The following is a 20,549-nucleotide window of genomic DNA, read 5'->3' on the forward strand; positions in this document are numbered from 1 at the left end:
GAAGCTACATCTACTATGGAGCCAGCTTTACGTCTTAGTTTTATTTACAGTTCAATCCGCTTAAATGAAATATTTAATACAATAGAAAACAGATATATTGTAGTTAGACCAACAATTTAGCCACTGAACTAAAACGAATAGACCTCAGAATACGGACTGTGGAGAGTGGACCTGAATGCTACATTCACAGATGACATTGCTTCCAGCACAATAGCTGCATATCTTATGACCTAGCTCCCCATTGTTTGATAAGTAAACACACTTATCAAAAACTTCACTTGCCAAATAAAGGGGCATATTTAACTATACAGACATAAAAATCGGGACTGCTGGGTTTCTTTTTCTCCGAAGATTTCATATAGCAGAGGTTCCCAAACTCGGTCCTCAAGGCACCCCAGCGGTCCCCAAGGCACCCCAACGGTCCTGATTTAAAATATATCCATGCTTGGCCACAGGTGACTTTATTAGCACCTCAGTCAATTTGATTTAACCATCTGTGCTGAGCCATGGTTATACCTAAATCCTGGACTGTTGGGGTGCCTTGAGGACTGCATTTGGGAACCTCTGTCATAGGGTCTGTGTCCCCCTCCAATTTATTTAGTATAACACACAGATACTGTGGTTTGTATCTTTTTTTTTTTTTATATATCCCAGTACTGTCTTTAAAAGCAGTTGTAAGCTTTAAAACATGACCAGTTGATTACAAATAAAAGTCATTTAATGCAGATGCTTGGAAGGGGAAACACTCAGCCATACTGCAATAAACAAATAATTTTCAAGGATACCACCTTCTACAATCAGCAATCATATTATAGTCAACTGTAACCGTTTCAGAGGATATACATGTACTGCAGTGGCCTTTTCAATGGCTCCCAAGTTTTTGGCTCATCCAAAGGTGTTAGAGAAATGGATATTATGATCAACCCCCACATCTATCAAAAGCTGCACACAACATTCACAGGAATCAACGTCTGGTGCAATCAGCTGTCCTTTGTGCAGCAATAACATTGGTTCCTCCCAGACATTCAATAAACTAGCCAACATGTGGACAGAGCATTTCTTGCTTTAGATAATGTTTTAAAGAAGAAATTGGCATTAAGTAAAAGAAACATTCACAGTTAGGACCAATCAACAAAAGGTGATGTTTCACTAGAAATGTGGGTATGCATTAGGATGTGGATCATGGGGCCTCAGCTGCCTCCTCGTCTTCTTCCATCTCATCCTCATCATCCCCATAAAGTGTTCCAACAACATCTAGAGTTATGAAATCATTATAGTTATGTGGAAGAGCTGTTTCTGTCGCTTCCAGCTCACTGGGAAGAGAGTCATCCTTATCAGGTTCCTCATTATCAGGAGTAGGATCCTTATCGTGATTGTTAGTAAAGTCATCATCATCTTCAAAGACAATATGATCATCGTCTTCCTCAGCAACTAGAACTTCATAATTGGCCACTCCCTTCTGTGCGGTGCCATTTTCTGTTTCGGTAAAGGGATCCTGTCCCTGGAAAGACCAAGGGATAAATACAAGTTTAGTAGCCTAACTCCTGCTCATTTGCCAGTCAGATTAGCTCAATACATTGCTGTACTGTAAACTGGAAGCATCAGCATAAAAAGAGCACTAACAATGATCAACAAAAGTCCCATCTCTTCAAGACAAGAATATGAAAGTGTAGTCAGTGTCAAGATACTCAATCCCTCAATCATCAGTTTATGTGTACTATTTGTTCTCCTTTAGTGGTCTACTTCCGCTCATTCTTATCAGAGTCTGAAATCCCCTATTGTCCAGGCCCCACAGACCAACAGTAGCTTTTAATTATCTTTTTAAAGTAGCAGAAGTAAAAAGAAAGGATCACAGACTACATCTGAATCAGTGCAGTACACAGCCACAAATAAATTAGAAATACAAAACTACAGTTTTATAAACAACTAGCCTGTAGTGGTACCATAACTAAGACATACCAAATGGAAATTTCATTGACAAAAAGGAGGCGAAAAGGAGCAAAAGGATATAAGTAACAAAAATAAGAATTTACTTACCGATAATTCTATTTCTCATAGTCCGTAGTGGATGCTGGGGACTCCGTAAGGACCATGGGGAATAGCGGCTCCGCAGGAGACTGGGCACATCTAAAGAAAGCTTTAGGACTATCTGGTGTGCACTGGCTCCTCCCCCTATGACCCTCCTCCAAGCCTCAGTTAGGATACTGTGCCCGGACGAGCGTACACAATAAGGAAGGATTTTGAATCCCGGGTAAGACTCATACCAGCCACACCAATCACACCGTATAACCTGTGATCTGAACCCAGTTAACAGCATGATAACAGAGGAGCCTCTGAAAGATGGCTCACAACAATAATAACCCGATTTTTGTAACAATAACTATGTACAAGTATTGCAGACAATCCGCACTTGGGATGGGCGCCCAGCATCCACTACGGACTATGAGAAATAGAATTATCGGTAAGTAAATTCTTATTTTCTCTAACGTCCTAAGTGGATGCTGGGGACTCCGTAAGGACCATGGGGATTATACCAAAGCTCCCAAACGGGCGGGAGAGTGCGGATGACTCTGCAGCACCAAATGAGAGAACTCCAGGTCCTCCTCAGCCAGGATATCAATTTTGTAGAATTTTACAAACGTATTTGCTCCTGACCAAGTAGCTGCTCGGCAAAGTTGTAAAGCCGAGACCCCTCGGGCAGCCGCCCAAGATGAGCCCACCTTCCTTGTGGAGTGGGCATTTACAGATTTTTGGCTGTGGCAGGCCTGCCACAGAATGTGCAAGCTGAATTGTACTACAAATCCAACGAGCAATAGTCTGCTTAGAAGCAGGAGCACCCAGCTTGTTGGGTGCACACAGGATAAACAGCGAGTCAGATTTCCTGACTCCAGCCGTCCTGGAAACATATATTTTCAGGGCACTGACAACGTCTAGCAACTTGGAGGCCTCCAAGTCCCTAGTAGCCGCAGGCACCACCAATAGGTTGGTTCAGGTGAGACGCTGAAACCACCTTGGGGAGAAACTGAGGACGAGTCCTCAATTCCGCCCTGTCCGAATGGAAAATCAGATAAGGGCTTTTTCAGGATAAAGCCGCCAATTCTGACACGCGCCTGGCCCAGGCCAGGGCCAACAGCATGACCACTTTCCATGTGAGATATTTTAACTCCACAGATTTAAGTGGTTCAAACCAATGTGACTTTTGGAACCCAAAACTACATTGAGATCCCAAAGTGCCACTGGAGGCACAAAAGGAGGCTGTATATGCAGAACCCCTTTTACAAACGTCTGAACTTCAGGGACTGAAGCTAGTTCTTTTTGGAAGAAAATTGACAGGGCCGAAATTTGAACCTTAATGGACCCCAATTTCAGGCCCATAGACACTCCTGTTTGCAGGAAATGTAGGAATCGACCCAGTTGAATTTCCTCCGTCGGGCCTTACTGGCCTCGCACCACGCAACATATTTTCGCCAATCGCGGTGATAATGTTTTTGGGGTTACATCCTTCCTGGCTTTGATCAGGATAGGGATGACTTCATCCGGAATGCCTTTTTTCCTTCAGGATCCGGCGTTCAACCGCCATGCCGTCAAACGCAGCCGCGGTAAGTCTTGGAACAGACAGGGTCCTTGCTGGAGCAGGTCCCTTCTTAGAGGTAGAGGCCACGGATCCTCCGTGAGCATCTCTTGAAGTTCCGGTTACCAAGTCCTTCTTGGCCAATCCGGAACCATGAATATAGTGCTTACTCCTCTCCATCTTATCAATCTCAGTACCTTGGGTATGAGAGGCAGAGGAGGGAACACATACCCTGACTGGTACACCCACGGTGTTACCAGAGCGTCTACAGCTTATTGCCTGAGGGTCCCTGGACCTGGCGCAATACCTGTCGAGTTTTTAATCATGTGGAAGACTTCTGGGTGAAGTCCCCAGTCTCCCGGGTGGAGGTCGTGCTGAGGAAGTCTGCTTCCCAGTTGTCCACTCCCGGAATGAATACTGCTGACAGTGCTATCACATGATTTTCCGCCCAGCGAAGAATCCTTGCAGCTTCTGCCATTGCCCTCCTGCTTCTTGTGCCACCCTGTCTGTTTACGTGGGTGACTGCCGTGATGTTGTCCGACTGGATCAACACCGGCTGACCTTGAAGCAGAGGTCTTGCTAAGCTTAGAGCATTGTAAATGTCCCTTAGCTTCAGGATATTTATGTGAAGTGATGTCTCCAGGCTTGACCATAAGCCCTGGATATTCCTTCCCTGTGTGACTGCTCCCCAGCCTCGCAGGCTGGCATCAGTGGTCACCAGGACCCAGTCCTGAATGCCTAATCTGCGGCCCTCTAGAAGATGAGCACTCTGCAACCACCACAGGAGGGACACCCTTGTCCTTGGTGACAGGGTTATCCGCTGATGCATCTGAAGATGCGATCCGGACCATTTGTCCAGCAGGTCCCACTGGAAAGTTCTTGCGTGGAATCTGCCGAATGGGATTGCTTCGTAGGAAGCCACCATTTTACCCAGAACCCTTGTGCATTGATGCACTGAGACTTGGCTCGGTTTTAGGAGGTTCCTGACTAGCTCGGATAACTCCCTGGCTTTCTCCTCCGGGAGAAACACCTTTTTCTGGACTGTGTCCAGGATCATCCCTAGGAACAGAAGACACGTCGTCGGAACCAGGTGCGATTTTGGCATATTGAGAATCCAATCGTGCTGCCGCAACACTACCTGAGATAGTGCTACACCGACCTCCAACTGTTCCCTGGATCTTACCCTTATCAGGGAATTGTCCAAGGAAGGGATAACTAAAATTCACTTCCTTCGAAGGAATATCATTTCGGCCATTACCTTGGTAAAGACCCGGGGTGCCGTGTACCATCCATACGGCAGCGTCTGAACTGATAGTGACAGTTCTGTACCATAAACCTGAGGTACCCTTGGTGAGAAGGGTAAATTTTGACATGAAGGTAAGCATCCTTGATGTCCCGAGACATCATGTAGTCTCCTTCTTCCAGGTTCGCAATCACTGCTCTGAGTGACTCAATCTTGAATTTGAACCTCTGTACGTAAGTGTTCAAAGATTTTAGATTTAGAATCGGTCTCACCGAGCCGTCCGGCTTCGGTACCACAACAGTGTGGAATAATACCCCGTTCCCTGTTGCAGGAGGGGTATCTTGATTATCACCTGCTGGGAATACAGCTTGTGAATGGCTTCCAAAACTGTCTCCCTGTCAGAAGGAGACATCGGTAAAGCCGACTTTAGGAAACGGCGAGGGGGAGACGTCTCGAATTCTAATTTGTACCCCTGAGATATCACCTGAAGGATCCAGGGGTCTACTTGCGAGTGAGCCCACTGCGCGCTGAAATTCATTGAGACGGGCCCCCCACCGTGCCTGATTCTGCTTGTAAAGCCCCAGCGTATACTGAGGGCTTGGCAGAGGCGGGAGAGGGTTTCTGTTCCTGGGAACTGGCTGATTTCTGCAGCCTTTTTCCTCTCCCTCTGTCACGGGGCAGAAATGAGGAACCTTTTGCCCGCTTGTCCACGAAAAGACTGCGCCTGATAATACGGCGTCTTCTCATGTTGAGAGGCGACCTGGGGTACAAACGTGGAATTCCCAGCTGTTGCCGTGGCCACCAGGTCTGAAAGACCGACCCCAAATAACTCCTCCCTTAATAAAGCAATACTTCCAAATGCCGTTTGGAATACGCATCACCTGACCACTGACGTGTCCATAACCCTCTACTGGTAGAAATGGACAACGCGCTTAGACTTGATGCCAGTCGGCAAATATTCCGCTGTGCATCACGCATATATAAAAATGCATCTTTTAAATGCTCTATAGGCAAAAATATACTGTCCCTATCTAGGGTATCAATATTTTCAGTCAGGGAATCCGACCACGCCAACCCAGCACTGCACATCCAGGCTGAGGCGATTGCTGGTTGCAGTATAACACCAGTATGTGTGTAAATACCTCTTAGGATACCCTCCTGCTTTCTATCAGCAGGATCCTTAAGGGCGGCCATCTCAGGCGAAGGTAGAGCCCTTACAAGCGTGTGAGCGCTTTATCCCCCCTAGGGGGTGTTTCCCAACGCACCCTAACCTCTGGCGGGAAAGGATATAATGCCAATAACATTTTAGAAATTATCCGTTGTTATCGGGGGAAACCCACGCATCATCACACACCTCATTTAATTTCTCAGATTCAGGAAAACTACAGGTAGTTTTTCCTCACCGAACATAATACCCCTTTTTTGGTGGTACTCGTATTATCAGAAATGTGTAAAACATTTTTCATTGCCTCAATCATGTAACTTGTGGCCCTACTGGAAGTCACATTCGTCTCTTCACCGTCGACACTGGAGTCAGTATCCGTGTCGGCGTCTATATCTGCCATCTGAGGTAACGGGCGCTTTAGAGCCCCTGACGGCCTATGAGACGTCTGGACAGGCACAAGCTGAGTAGCCGGCTGTCTCATGTCAACCACTATCTTTTATACAGAGCTGACACTGTCACGTAATTCCTTCCAACAGTTCATCCACTCAGGTGTCGACCCCCTAGGGGGTGACATCACTATTACAGGCAATCTGCTCCGTCTCCACATCATTTTTCTCCTCATACATGTCGACACAAAAGTACCGACATACAGCACACACACAGGGAATGCTCTGATAGAGGACAGGACCCCACTAGCCCTTTGGGGAGACAGAGGGAGAGTTTGCCAGCACACACCAGAGCGCTATATATATATATATATATACAGGGATAACCTTATACAAGTGTTTTTCCCCTTATAGCTGCTGTATAGTTAATACTGCGCCTAATTAGTGCCCCCCTCTCTTTTTTTTAACCCTTTCTGTAGTGTAGTGACTGCAGGGGAGAGACAGGGAGCTTCCCTCCAACGGAGCTGTGAGGGAAAATGGCGCCAGTGTGCTGAGGAGATAGGCTCCGCCCCTGTTTCGCGGACTTTTCTCCTGCTTTTTTATGGATTCTGGCAGGGGTTAAATGCATCCATATAGCCCAGGAGCTATATGTGATGCATTTTTTTTGCCATCCAAGGTGTTTTTATTGCGTCTCAGGGCGCCCCCCCCCCAGCGCCCTGCACCCTCAGTGACCGAAGTGTGAAGTGTGCTGAGAGCAATGGCGCACAGCTGCAGTGCTGTGCGCTACCTTGTTGAAGACAGGACGTCTTCTGCCGCCGATTTTCCGGACCTCTTCTGCCTTCTGGCTCTGTAAGGGGGCCGGCGGCGCGGCTCTGGGACCCATCCAAGCTGGGCCTGTGATCGTCCCTCTGGAGCTAATGTCCAGTAGCCTAAGAAGCCCAATCCACTCTGCACGCAGGTGAGTTCGCTTCTTTTCCCCTTAGTCCCTCGATGCAGTGAGCCTGTTGCCAGCAGGTCTCACTGAAAATAAAAAACCTAATCTAAAACTTTCACTAAGAAGCTCAGGAGAGCCCCTAGTGTGCACCCTTCTCGTTCGGGCACAGAGATTTAACTGAGGCTTGGAGGAGGAGCCAGTGCACACCATATCGTCCTAAAGCTCTCTTTAGATGTGCCCAGTCTCCTGCGGAGCCGCTATTCCCCATGGTCCTTACGGAGTCCCCAGCATCCACTTAGGACATTAGAGAAAAATAAATAAATAAAAATATATAGTATAGGTGAAGGGAAAAAGCAGGGAGGAAAACACTGGCAAGGAGCATGTGGCCTCTAGAACAAGTGTTCATAAAGCACTAAAACAGGACTGGCCGACCTGTGGCTCTCCAGCTGTTGCGAAACTAGAAGCGCAAGCATACACCGACACAGGTTTACTAATAGGAAATGCTAAATCTGTGGCAGGGCACACTGGGATGTGTAGTTTCAAAACAGCTGGAGAGCCACAGGTTGGCCATGCCTGCACTAAAATATAGGTCCACATATATAAGTGGGAGATGACTGGAGTAGGGGGGAGGGCTACAGTTGATATAGCAAACACCAAGTGGTTTACTTAAAAAAATGTAAAATCTTAGCATGGTCTCGTGAAGATCTCAAAATACAAATCCCATTTCTTATAAAAGCAGGAAACCCCTCTTTCTATATCAGGGAGAGCCACTTATTGTGCTCCCTAGCCCAAGTTCTCTTAAATTTGTAGATAAGTCTCATGTGAGGTACTGTATCCAAAGCTTTAGCAAAGTCTAAAAAGATTACATTCACCTCTTTTCCCGATCTAGGTTCACACGGTTTCAGAAAAGCCTATTACGCTACTTTGACATGATCTACCCTTCATGAATCCGTGTTGGTTCCTATTAATAACCTTATTGATTTCAATTAACTCCTGTATTCTCTCTCTTAAAATACCTTCCAGTAGTTTCCCCACTATAGATGCAAGACTCCCTGCAAGGAGACTTACAGGTAAGAAACAAGAGACTCCATGAGTTATGACGAACCTGTAGATCATAAGAGTATCTACCTTTTTAGAGTTTCCTAAAATACAGATCTTGCAAGATAGAAATGGTCCCCGATTGCAGCAGTGCATCGGTCTCTCCCAAGAGTTTCAAGTGGCATCAGTCTCATTGCTGCCTTATATTGGAATGTAATCAAGGACAGGAGGAGAAGTACCACATTTATGAGTAACATACAGATGGAGCATCCCTCATCGTTACTGTTTCGCCGTCTAAACGGAGGATTAGTCACACCTAAGCGATAGCTCAGGTTGTTCAGTTGTTGCACGGAGAGGCGCGTTGAGGCATGACTACACACGCAGCATGCAATACACATCTTCACCACTGGGTGGCTAATGCTCCACTAATCCAGTACTGTAGAGCAAATAGCAGCGGATTGCTCTACAAGCTCTGGCAAATGGTCAGTGACAACTGTAATGTTACTGTAAACACAGAACAATGGTCAGACGGAGAGAGTCAAATTAAAATAAAGCCAATAAACCAATCAATAAAATTAGTGTATACCGATGCAAGGAAATGTGTTAAAGCAATGGTCCATTGACGTTAAGGTTATGTGAGCGTCCAAGTCCCGTAGACTAATCAAATAAAAATATAGTGTATACAGACGCAAACGAACGTATTAAAGCAATGGTCCATTGACGTTAGGCATACAGTGCTGTATGTGAGCGTCCAAGTCTCATAGCCAATACAACAAAATCCATGGGAAAGGATCACTGTCGTACATTTACATGTGAGCTTGTCTCTCTATCACCAGGCGTCGTGGCCAAGCGGTTAAGTGTCCCGCACCCCATGCTCAGAGTCCCGGGTTCGATTCCTAAAGTGCGAATGCCTTTGATTTTTTTTTCTTCTTGACACTTCATTAATTTTTACTTTTTAGAACATTCACATATTTAAGAACCTTACATTCAATAGAGTTATGCACAGAGGAAAAGACCTGTTTCCATAACTAACTGTCGGGGCGTCTGACGCGCAAATCTGTAGCACAGTACTGTACATTCACTCTGGTCCTCTCTAGTCCTTTCCCCCAACCAAAGTGGCTGTATCATCAGCCCTTCATTTACATACTTTGTTAGCAATTTATTGACTGTAAACTGGTCTCTTTATCTGAAAAGATGTCTGTCAGGGGAGGGGGAAGGGTGAGGGGAAGTGGTGAGTTCAGAGACGCTGTCGAAAATATTCATTCTCTCTCGAGACCCAAAGTAAATAAATAAATAAAAATAGTCTATACAAATTTGAGGTTGGTATCCTCTGGTAGCTAGTCGTCTCCACTTCCATACCAACACGGTTCTGAACCGATTGGACCCCCAGAACCGAAGATATTAAGCTTTAAGCCCAATTCAATTTAATAGCTCACATAAACCTAACATCAACACGTTCGTTTGCGTCTGTATACACTATTTGTATTTATTGATTTGTCTACGGGAACTTAATGCCGCAGCGTATTTTAAATAGGGTAATGATACGAGTGTATAGCATTGTCCATACAGTGTACAGTAAAGTAGTTCTTGTGCTATAGTGTATAGTGTCAATGGAGACCACACACAATAGTGATTTTAATAAGCGACATCTGGTGGATGATCGCAGGTATTACACTCACCAGTAACGCCAAACGCCATAAGCTCTGTGAGCCTCCCTAAGACTAGGCATCCACCTTGCGCCCACTCATGCTGTGACTCCGTGATCGCGACTAACGCCATAGACAGCATAGATGAGCGAGGCTCCATCTGTATGTCCAGGTCACATGTTTGTGAACAAGAAGACTACTGTGTTCATGAGCTGGGGGAGCAGTGCTGTAGGAATGTACAGAAGGGCAGATGGCGAGTTAGAGGAGATAACTCTTCCTCCAAACAAGTAAAGTGCTCAGACTGTAAAACCCAGTCTGAGGAGTACTGAAACAGGGCCGCTCTGAAGCTGCTAACACCTCAAGCTCAGACAGAATTGGCCAGGAAGGGGCAATATGTGCTTGGGATTTGTATTTTTACAGTGTCAAAAATTGTGTAAAGGCTGACATACAACCTAATGCATCCATTTTTCCTGAGAGAGAAAAAAAAAAAATATATATATATATATATATATGCGCTCATTTTGGGAAAACAACAATTTAATACTGCAATGCAGCCTAGTCATTGGAGATTCTTCCAGTTATGGAGAAGGGATAAAATATTTTTGATACTATAGAAAACAAACTGCACTTGATGTCGGAGTGGTGCATAACATGGCATAATATTGAGGATTTGTGGATTAAATGCAGTCCAGTAATTCAGGTGTTCTTAAATGAAGAAAAAGGAGGCAGGTAGACACAAAATATGTAAGCAGGCTATGCTGTGGTTATGGAGACAATAGAACATGGTCTACTATCAACAGTCCAATAGTGTGGAGGATTGAAGAATGGTTCTCCATCTGTACAGAGGAGGAACGGAAGGCCACTAAAATGAGGCTGGTCCAAGACTTGCTGCAGACCAGTACCGAGCAGGCTGAGTGAGGATGCAGTCATAGGTGTCGATGCTGCTCCATGAAACACAAGGGGCTGCGCTGAATACTGGGGTCTCTGGTGCAGTGCAGAGGCAGTAAAAACGGAAACCACAGAAGGCCCTCAACAATCCAGACCTCTCTCCACACCTAGTGGCCAACAGCCAATATCCCACAGAGAGCTCCAAAATTCTGGCCACCTCGAGCTACGTCCAAGCCTTGCAACAGTAGCTTTAATCCACATACCTGCTGCCGGGCTGTTATTTATACACCGGTAATGCTGTCTGCGGTTGCACTATAAAAGTCACAAGTTAGACCACAATAGGGAGGTACAGGTTTGGTGACCTCACTTTAGGAAGGAGACTTCAGAGGCAGCAAAAAACTAACTAAAAACAAAACCTCCACACTCTGGTCTACAAAAGTAACACAAATATGTAAATAACCTAGTTCTCCCAAGTATAGAAACACTACAAAACAGGCTTTACACAAGGTCTGAACCAATTACATTGTCTGGGCACAAATGTGGACATGATCATTTTCACACTCCGGCGCAGTGCCCTCTAGAAAAGCATCTTACACACAACTGCCAACCAGCATCAACTCTGCTATAGAAATGCGTCACAATTGCTACATAGCAAAATATTTCAATTTGTTGTTGTATATATGTGTAGTTACAGCTCTCGTGCCTCATCAGAGATGTGGTTAACAAATATTGGTGTGTTTGTGTTAATAGTTGTGTTGCTATTCTACTGCTTGAACCCTTCACTCATTAAAACCATATGGAGAGCAGCTTCAGATACATATACCATGAGGCTGGATCAGTAAAAGCTTTTTGCATATTTGCTGCGTTTTGCACTGTACCTGTTCCAGACCAGAGTGTATACAAGCATGAGAGATAGTCTCATATGCGTTTCAGCTGTATGTACACTTATGACTGAAGAGCGGTCAATGTAACAAGTTGTAGACTACGTTCAGTGAGGGTGTGTTGATACAACTGTCTATGCACCAAGTATATGGTTTGCTGATAGTCTATGCTGATGAAAGTGTGCGCTTATGACAATAGAGGTGTTTGTATTGTAAGCTTCAGATACTGGTGGCAGCACGCATCCAAGTGTGAGAAGCACATAGAAGGGAGCTCAAAACCCCACAATACTTGAAAAAACGCACTGATGAGGACTAGTAACAAGCTAAGTTTGTTAATAGGGGGCAGTCATACTGTATACAACATTGTGTATGGCCGAATAGACATTTAGTCCCAACGCAAGCTGCGTGGGAGCACATATGCCTGACTGTCATTCAAATTGGCTATGGCCCCTGAATCTTTTACATGGAGCTTCCTTGTGCCACCGAGTGCAAAAACATATCTTCACTTCATTACCCATGAGCTCTCAGACTAGCTCTATGAGAATACAGAAAGGAGGTCTATGACAGGAATTATAGTGCAACTTCATTGTTTCAACATTGAGAATTGGCTTGGATTTAACTTACATTTTGTCTGATAACAGATGTGATATTTTAGAACTATTGGAGATCGCGCTAATCAATTACTGAAGCAGATAATAAGAATTTACTTACCGATAATTCTATTTCTCGTAGTCCGTAGTGGATGCTGGGGACTCCGTAAGGACCATGGGGAATAGCGGCTCCGCAGGAGACTGGGCACAAAAGTAAAGCTTTAGAACTACCTGGTGTGCACTGGCTCCTCCCCCTATGACCCTCCTCCAAGCCTCAGTTAGGATACTGTGCCCGGACGAGCGTACACAATAAGGAAGGATTTTGAATCCCGGGTAAGACTCATACCAGCCACACCAATCACACCATATAACTTGTGATCTAAACCCAGTTAACAGCATGATAACAGAGGAGCCTCTAGAAAAGATGGCTCACTACAGCAATAACCCGATTTTTTTGGTAACAATAACTATGTACCAGTATTGCAGACAATCCGCACTTGGGATGGGCGCCCAGCATCCACTACGGACTACGAGAAATAGAATTATCGGTAAGTAAATTCTTATTTTCTCTGACGTCCTAGTGGATGCTGGGGACTCCGTAAGGACCATGGGGATTATACCAAAACTCCCAAACGGGCGGGAGAGTGCGGATGACTCTGCAGCACCAAATGAGAGAACTCCAGGTCCTCCTCAGCCAGGGTATCAAATTTGTAGAATTTTACAAACGTATTTGCTCCTGACCAAGTAGCTGCTCGGCAAAGTTGTAAAGCCGAGACCCCTCGGGCAGCCGCCCAAGATGAGCCCACCTTCCTTGTGGAATGGGCTTTTACAGATTTTGGCTGTGGCAGGCCTGCCACAGAATGTGCAAGCTGAATTGTACTACAAATCCAACGAGCAATAGTCTGCTTAGAAGCAGGAGCACCCAGCTTGTTGGGTGCATACAGAATAAACAACGAGTCAGATTTTCTGACTCCAGCCGTCCTGGAAACCTATATTTCCAGGGCCCTGACAACGTCTAGCAACTTGGAGTCCTCCAAGTCCCTAGTAGCCGCAGGCACCACAATAGGTTGATTCAGGTGAAACGCTGAAAACCACCTTAGGGAGAAACTGAGGACAAGTCCTCAATTCCGCCCTGTCCGAATGGAAAATCAGATGAGGGCTTTTACAGGATAAAGCCGCCAATTCTGACACGCACCTGGCCCAGGCCAGGGCCAACAGCATGACCACTTTCCATGTGAGATATTTTAACTCCACATATTTAAGTGGTTCAAACCAATGTGACTTTTGGAACCCAAAAACTACATTTAGATCCCAAGGTGCCACTGGAGGCACAAAAGGAGGCTGTATATACAGTACCCCTTTCACAAACGTCTGAACTTCAGGGACTGAAGCTAGTTCTTTTTGGAAGAAAATTGACAGGGCCGAAATTTGAACCTTAATGGACCCCCATTTCAAGCCCATAGACACTCCTGTTTGCAGGAAATGTAGGAATCGACCTAGTTGAAAATTCCTCCGTCGGGGCCTTACTGGCCTCGCACCACGCAACATATTTTCGCCAAATGCGGTGATAATGTTTTGCGGTTATATCTTTCCTGGCTTTGATCAAGATAGGAATGACTTCATCCGGAATGCCTTTCTCCTTCAGGATCCGGCGTTCAACCGCCATGCCGTCAAACGCAGCCGCGGTAAGTCTTGGAACAGACAGGGTCCTTGCTGGAGCAGGTCCCTTCTTAGAGGTAGAGGCCACGGATCCTCCGTGAGCATCTCTTGAAGTTCCGGTTACCAAGTCCTTCTTGGCCAATCCGGAGCCACGAATATAGTGCTTACTCCTCTCCATCTTATAATTCTCAGTACCTTGGGTATGAGAGGCAGAGGAGGGAACACATACACTGACTGGTACACCCACTGTGTTACCAGAGCGTCTACAGCTATTGCCTGAGGGTCCCTTGACCTGGCGCAATACTTGTCGAGTTTTATAAACATGTGGAAGACTTCTGGGTGAAGTCCCCACTCTCCCGGGTGGGGGTCGTGTCTGCTGAGGAAGTCTGCTTCCCAGTTGTCCACTCCCGGAATGAATACTGCTGACAGTGCTATCACATGATTTTCCGCCCAGCGAAGAATCCTTGCAGCTTCTGCCTTGCCCTCCTGCTTCTTGTGTCACCCTGTCTGTTTACGTGGGTGACTGCCGTGATGTTGTCCGAATGGATCAACTCCAGGTGACCTTGAAGCAGAGGTCTTGCTGAGCTTAGAGCATTGTAAATGGCCCTTAGCTTCAGGATATTTATGTGAAGTGATGTCTCCAGGCTTGACCATAAGCTCTGGAAATTCCTTCCCTGTGTGACTGCTCCCCAGCCTCGCAGGCTGGCATCCGTGGTCACCAGGACCCAGTCCTGAATGTCGAATCTGCGGCCCTCTAGAAGATGAGCACTCTGCAACCACCACAGGAGAGACACCCTTGTGCTTGGTGACAGGGTTATCCGCTGATGCATCTGAAGATGCGACCCGGACCATTTGTCCAGCAGGTCCCACTGGAAAGTTCTTGCGTGGAATCTGCCGAATGGGATTGCTTCGTAGGAAGCCACCATTTTTCCCAGAACCCTTTCATTGATGTACTGAGACTTGGCTCGGTTATAGGAGGTTCCCGACTAGCTCGGATAACTCCCTGACTTTCTCCTCCGGGAGAAACACCTTTTTTTGGACTGTGTCCAGGATCATCCCTAGGAACAGAAGACGAGTCGTTGGAATCAGCTGCGATTTTGGAATATTGAGAATCCAATCGTGCTGCCGCAACACTACCTGAGATAGTGCTACACCGACCTCCAACTGTTCCCTGGATCTTACCCTTATCAGGGAATCGTCCAAGTATATCATCATTTCGGCCATTACCTTGGTAAAGACCCGGGGTGCCGTGGACCATCCATACGGCAGCGTCTGAAACTGATAGTGACAGTTCTGTACCACAAACCTGAGGTACCCTTGGTGAGAAGGGTAAATTGGGACATGAAGGTAAGCATCCTTGATGTCCCGAGACATCATGTAGTCCCCTTCTTCCAGGTTCGCAATCACTGCTCTGAGTGACTCCATCTTGAATTTGAACCTCCGTATGTAAGTGTTCAAGATTTTAGATTTAGAATCGGTCTCACCGAGCCGTCCGGCTTCGGTACCACAACAGTGTGGAATAATACCCCGTTCCCTGTTGCAGGAGGGGTACCTTGATTATCACCTGCTGGGAATACAGCTTGTGAATGGCTTCCAAAACTGCCTCCCTGTCAGAGGGAGACATCGGTAAAGCCGACTTTAGGAAACGGCGAGGGGGAGACGTCTCGAATTCCAATTTGTACCCCTGAGATATCACCTGAAGGATCCAGGGGTCTAATTGCGAGTGAGCCCACTGCGCGCTGAAATTCATTGAGACGGGCCCCCACCGTGCCTGATTCTGCTTGTAAAGCCCCAGCGTCATACTGAGGGCTTGGCAGAGGCGGGAGAGGGCTTCTGTTCCTGGGAACTGGCTGATTTCTGCAGCCTTTTTCCTCTCCCTCTGTCACGGGGCAGAAATGAGGAACCTTTTGCCCGCTTGCCCACGAAAGGACTGCACCTGATAATACGGCGTCTTCTTATGTTGAGAGGCGACCTGGGGTACAAACGTGGATTTCCCAGCTGTTGCCGTGGCCACCAGGTCTGAAAGACAGACCCCAAATAACTCCTCCCCTTAATAAGGCAATACTTCCAAATGCCGTTTGGAATCCGCATCACCTGACCACTGTCGTGTCCATAACCCTCTACTGGCAGAAATGGACAACGCACTTAGACTTGATGCCAGTCGGCAAATATTCCGCTGTGCATCACGCATATATAGAAATGCATCTTTTAAATGCTCTATAGGCAATAATATACTGTCCCTATCTAGGGTATTAATATTTTCAGTCAGGGAATCCGACCACGCCAACCCAGCACTGCACATCCAGGCTGAGGCGATTGCTGGTCGCAGTATAACACCAGTATGTGTGTAAATACATTTTAGGATACCCTCCTGCTTTCTATCAGCAGGATCCTTAAGGGCGGCCATCTCAGGAGAGGGTAGAGCCCTTGTTCTTACAAGCGTGTGAGCGCTTTATCCACCCTAGGGGGTGTTTCCCAACGCACCCTAACCTCTGGCGGGAAAGGATATAATGCCAATAACATTTTAGAAATTATCAGTTGTTATCGGGGGAAACCCACGCATCATCACACACCTCATTTAATTTCTCAGATTCAGGAAAACTACAGGTAGTTTTTCCTCACCGAACATAATACCCCTTTTTGGTGGTACTCGTATTATCAGAAATGTGTAAAACATTTTTCATTGCCTCAATCATGTAACGTGTGGCCCTACTGGAAGTCACATTTGTCTCTTCACAGTCGACACTGGAGTCAGTATCCGTGTCGGCGTCTATATCTGCCATCTGAGGTAACGGGCGCTTTAGAGCCCGACGGCCTATGAGACGTCTGGACAGGCACAAGCTGAGTAGCCGGCTGTCTCATGTCAACCACTGTCTTTTATACAGAGCTGACACGGTCACGTAATTCCTTCCAACAGTTCATCCACTCAGGTGTCGACCCCCTAGGGGGTGACATCACTATTACAGGCAATCTGCTCCGTCTCCACATCATTTTTCTCCTCATACATGTCGACACAAACGTACCGACACACAGCACACACACAGGGAATGCTCTGATAGAGGACAGGACCCCACTAGCCCTTTGGGGAGACAGAGGGAGAGTTTGCCAGCACACACCAGAGCGCTATATATATATATACAGGGATAACCTTATATAAGTGTTTTTCCCCTTATAGCTGCTGTATTTTTAATACTGCGCGTAATTAGTTCCCCCCTCTCTTTTTTAACCCTTTCTGTAGTGTAGTGACTGCAGGGGAGAGCCAGGGAGCTTCCCTCCAACGGAGCTGTGAGGGAAAATGGCGCCAGTGTGCTGAGGAGATAAGGCCGCCGAGAAGGGGGCGGAGCCTATCTCCCGTTTTTCTGTGTATTCTGGCAGGGGTTAAATTCATCCATATAGCCCAGGAGCTATATGTGATGCATTTTTTGCCATCCAAGGTGTTTTTATTGCGTCTCAGGGCGCCCCCCCCCAGCTCCCTGCACCCTCAGTGACCGGAGTGTGAAGTGTGCTGAGAGCAATGGCGCACAGCTGCAGTGCTGTGCGCTACCTTGTTGAAGACAGGACGTCTTCTGCCGCCGATTTTCCGGACCTCTTCTGTCTTCTGGCTCTGTAAGGGGGCCGGCGGCGCGGCTCTGGGACCTATCCATGGCTGGGCCTGTGATCGGTCCCTCTGGAGCTAATGTCCAGTAGCCTAAGAAGCCCAATCCACTCTGCACGCAGGTGAGTTCGCTTCTTCTCCCCTTAGTCCCTCGATGCAGTGAGCCTGTTGCCAGCAGGTCTCACTGAACATAAAAAACCTAAAACTAAACTTTTCACTAAGCAGCTCAGGAGAGCCACCTAGTGTGCACCCTTCTCGTTCGGGCACAAAAATCTAGCTGAGGCTTGGAGGAGGGTCATAGGGGGAGGAGCCAGTGCACACCAGGTAGTTCTAAAGCTTTACTTTTGTGCCCAGTCTCCTGCGGAGCCGCTATTCCCCATGGTCCTTACGGAGTCCCCAGCATCCACTAGGACGTCAGAGAAATTACAAATAGCTACTGATCATATAGTATGAATGGTTTCATGTCTTTTTTTTTTAAGATTTCCTGTAATTTACCAAATTAAACAGGCTATTTGTCTTCTTCAATTTCATAAATTTCTTGTTTTCATCTAACTAAGGGTGGGCAGTGGGCACACATCAGAACGACAGCCAATCAGCAGATGGTCGGAATGTTTTTTTTCATCCTGGACCATCCCTGACTAGCCATACACGTCAGATGATTTAATGAAAGACGCAACGACACGTTGCTAAGTCCTTCATTAATATGCACAGCGCCGCATTCGATACCGTCCGGTTGAAAGCGCAGCACAGCCAAACGGAAGATGTCGCATGCGACCCACAGGAGGGTGCAATTGAGCATACACATCAGACAATATGCACGATATCATTGCGATATGTCAAATCGTGCCAATACCAGCCTGAGGTGTACCCACCCTGAGTGTGGAATATACTCGGGCTACTTGTATACTATTATTCTCCATTTTTCCTTTACTGTATTGTGGTTTGCTCAGTTCCCTGGTAAGCAATTACAATTATTGAAGTATGTTATCTATTGAAAAAAAAAAATCTTGGAGACTAACGGGTCTATTCATTTGATGTCGGATCCTTTCCGACATTTCAGTATTCAATTTGCGGCCAAATCAGACAGGTTTTGGCCGTTTCAGACAATGCCAATACGACTTTTTTTTAAAGTCGGATTGACATTGTCGGAAACGGGGCTAAAACCTGTCAGATTTGGCTGCTAATCCGACAAAACACATGGATCCGCGGCTAATTCGCCGATCCACCCGTTTTCCGACAAGGCAGTTTGATTGAATAGGTCGAATCTGGATTCGACCTTAAAATGTTGGAAACCGACGTTTATCCGACAAGTCGGGAATTCCGACTTGAATTGAATAGACCCGTAAACTGTAAAACAAACAAAAAACTAAACAACAATGTCATGGTATAAATGACCTACCCTCATCCCCCCCGTGTGACATGTCTCATTGCAAAAGTCCAAAGGCCTCAACCAAGTCTATGATCCCCCAATATAGCAAGTTCTATTTAATGCACTCATCATTAATAGTTAAATGGTCAATAACAGTGGTTTACTAGACATTTTTTTACAGATAGCTAGCTAAAGTAACTACACAGGGTGGAATAATGCAGGCATGTGCAGGGAATGGGTAGGTCAGACCACTCCTAAGTAGATGCAGTATGTCTGTGTGCAGGTGGTGTATGGAGATTGGGACTTGTATACTGTGAGATCAGGGTAGATGGGCACCTCCAAACACACAGCAGCCAGAAAAACAGCACATCAGTCCAGGGTTTTCTTGCAATCTAGCCGTGACTAGTTTTATTGTGCAGTATAAAAACAACACATAAAAATAAATCCTAGACCATCTGGACACTAACATAAGTAAGCATAATATATTCCCTCTGAGTGGTAGGACCTAATGTACCTACCACAAACAGACATATGCATAGTACTTACAGTACGTAAATTAGTGTCTCATCACAGGCCTGCTACCTGTTTACCCAGGAAATGAGACCCTGAACCAAGACATTACAGTTTTTTTTTGTTGTTTTTTTTTATCAGCCTCTTACAGGTGCAGGTACTAATGATGGCCTAAAGACCCGAAATGGGACTCATTGATGGAGCCCTTCCGTGTCTCTCGCATCCACACCCCAGGAATCCTTATCTGGCTTTTACCAAATGCTCGAAAGCTCTCAGCAAAGCAACCACAAACATCTTCCTGGGTTTTTAAAATACATAGGCCAGACACCTGGAACAAACATATCTTCCGTTTATCACTTTACCAGTGCTTCTATCACAATACCTAAAGGCAGAGTATGTGCTGTGATTGGCATGGGGGATTAGTTTGGGAGAGAAATGCGTTCACAGCACCAACCACCTGCCCCAGGTAATGTAGTATTCCGCTGTACATAAACCTCATGTATGAGAAGTACACTGCAAGCATCTTTCAGTGACCCACAGCAGGTGCCAGATTCAGCAACATAGAATCATAAGAAAGTGGTCACCGTCCTCACCTTATTATATTTCTCCAGCAATTGTAAAACCTTTTTATCACTTAAAAGTGACTTTGCCGCCGCCATGCAGCTGCTCTTTATGTCCTTATTTGTAATCTGTTGAAGACACAACAACAATTACAGTAAAACTGTCCTGGAACAAGAGAGCAAGCAGCTCTTGTAGGAATAATCAGAGTGGACAGGGCAGCAGGGATCTCTTATCAAATAGCAAATACAGAGACTGAAACAGTGCTGGGAGGACCTAGAAATTATCCAGGGAGGGGCTCCGATTAGGAAGGGGAATTAAACTAGGAGAAAAAAAATAAAAAATAAAATAATGCATAATGTCAATCTTGTTCCTACAAATAAAATATAAAATGCCCCAGAATTTAGTGCATTATGGGGCAGATGTATTAAACCTGGAGAAGTGATAAAGCAGTGATAAGTGCAAGGTGGTAATGCACAAGCCAGTCAGCTCCTGTCAATTTACATATTAGAGCTG

The 20,549-nt window shown here is 46.0% G+C and overlaps 1 protein-coding gene across 2 annotated transcripts in view; it reads right to left on the minus strand.

Annotated features, from left to right (window-relative positions):
• Positions 1-700: 700 nt before the first annotated feature.
• The window catches only part of LOC134936565 (A-kinase anchor protein 8-like), a 90,643-nt gene continuing 70,794 nt past the window's right edge, over positions 701-20,549 (minus strand). For both annotated transcript variants that reach the window (XM_063931651.1, XM_063931650.1), the window contains 2 exons: positions 20,069-20,164; positions 701-1,501 (listed from right to left, as the gene is read on the minus strand). In XM_063931651.1, the coding sequence (XP_063787721.1) occupies positions 1,181-1,501; positions 20,069-20,164 (417 nt within the window). In that variant the 3' untranslated portion in view covers positions 701-1,180. The remainder of the gene's footprint in view (positions 1,502-20,068; positions 20,165-20,549) is intronic.

This window comes from Pseudophryne corroboree, chromosome 6 (genome assembly GCF_028390025.1).
Source record: "Pseudophryne corroboree isolate aPseCor3 chromosome 6, aPseCor3.hap2, whole genome shotgun sequence".
NCBI lineage: Eukaryota > Metazoa > Chordata > Amphibia > Anura > Myobatrachidae > Pseudophryne > Pseudophryne corroboree.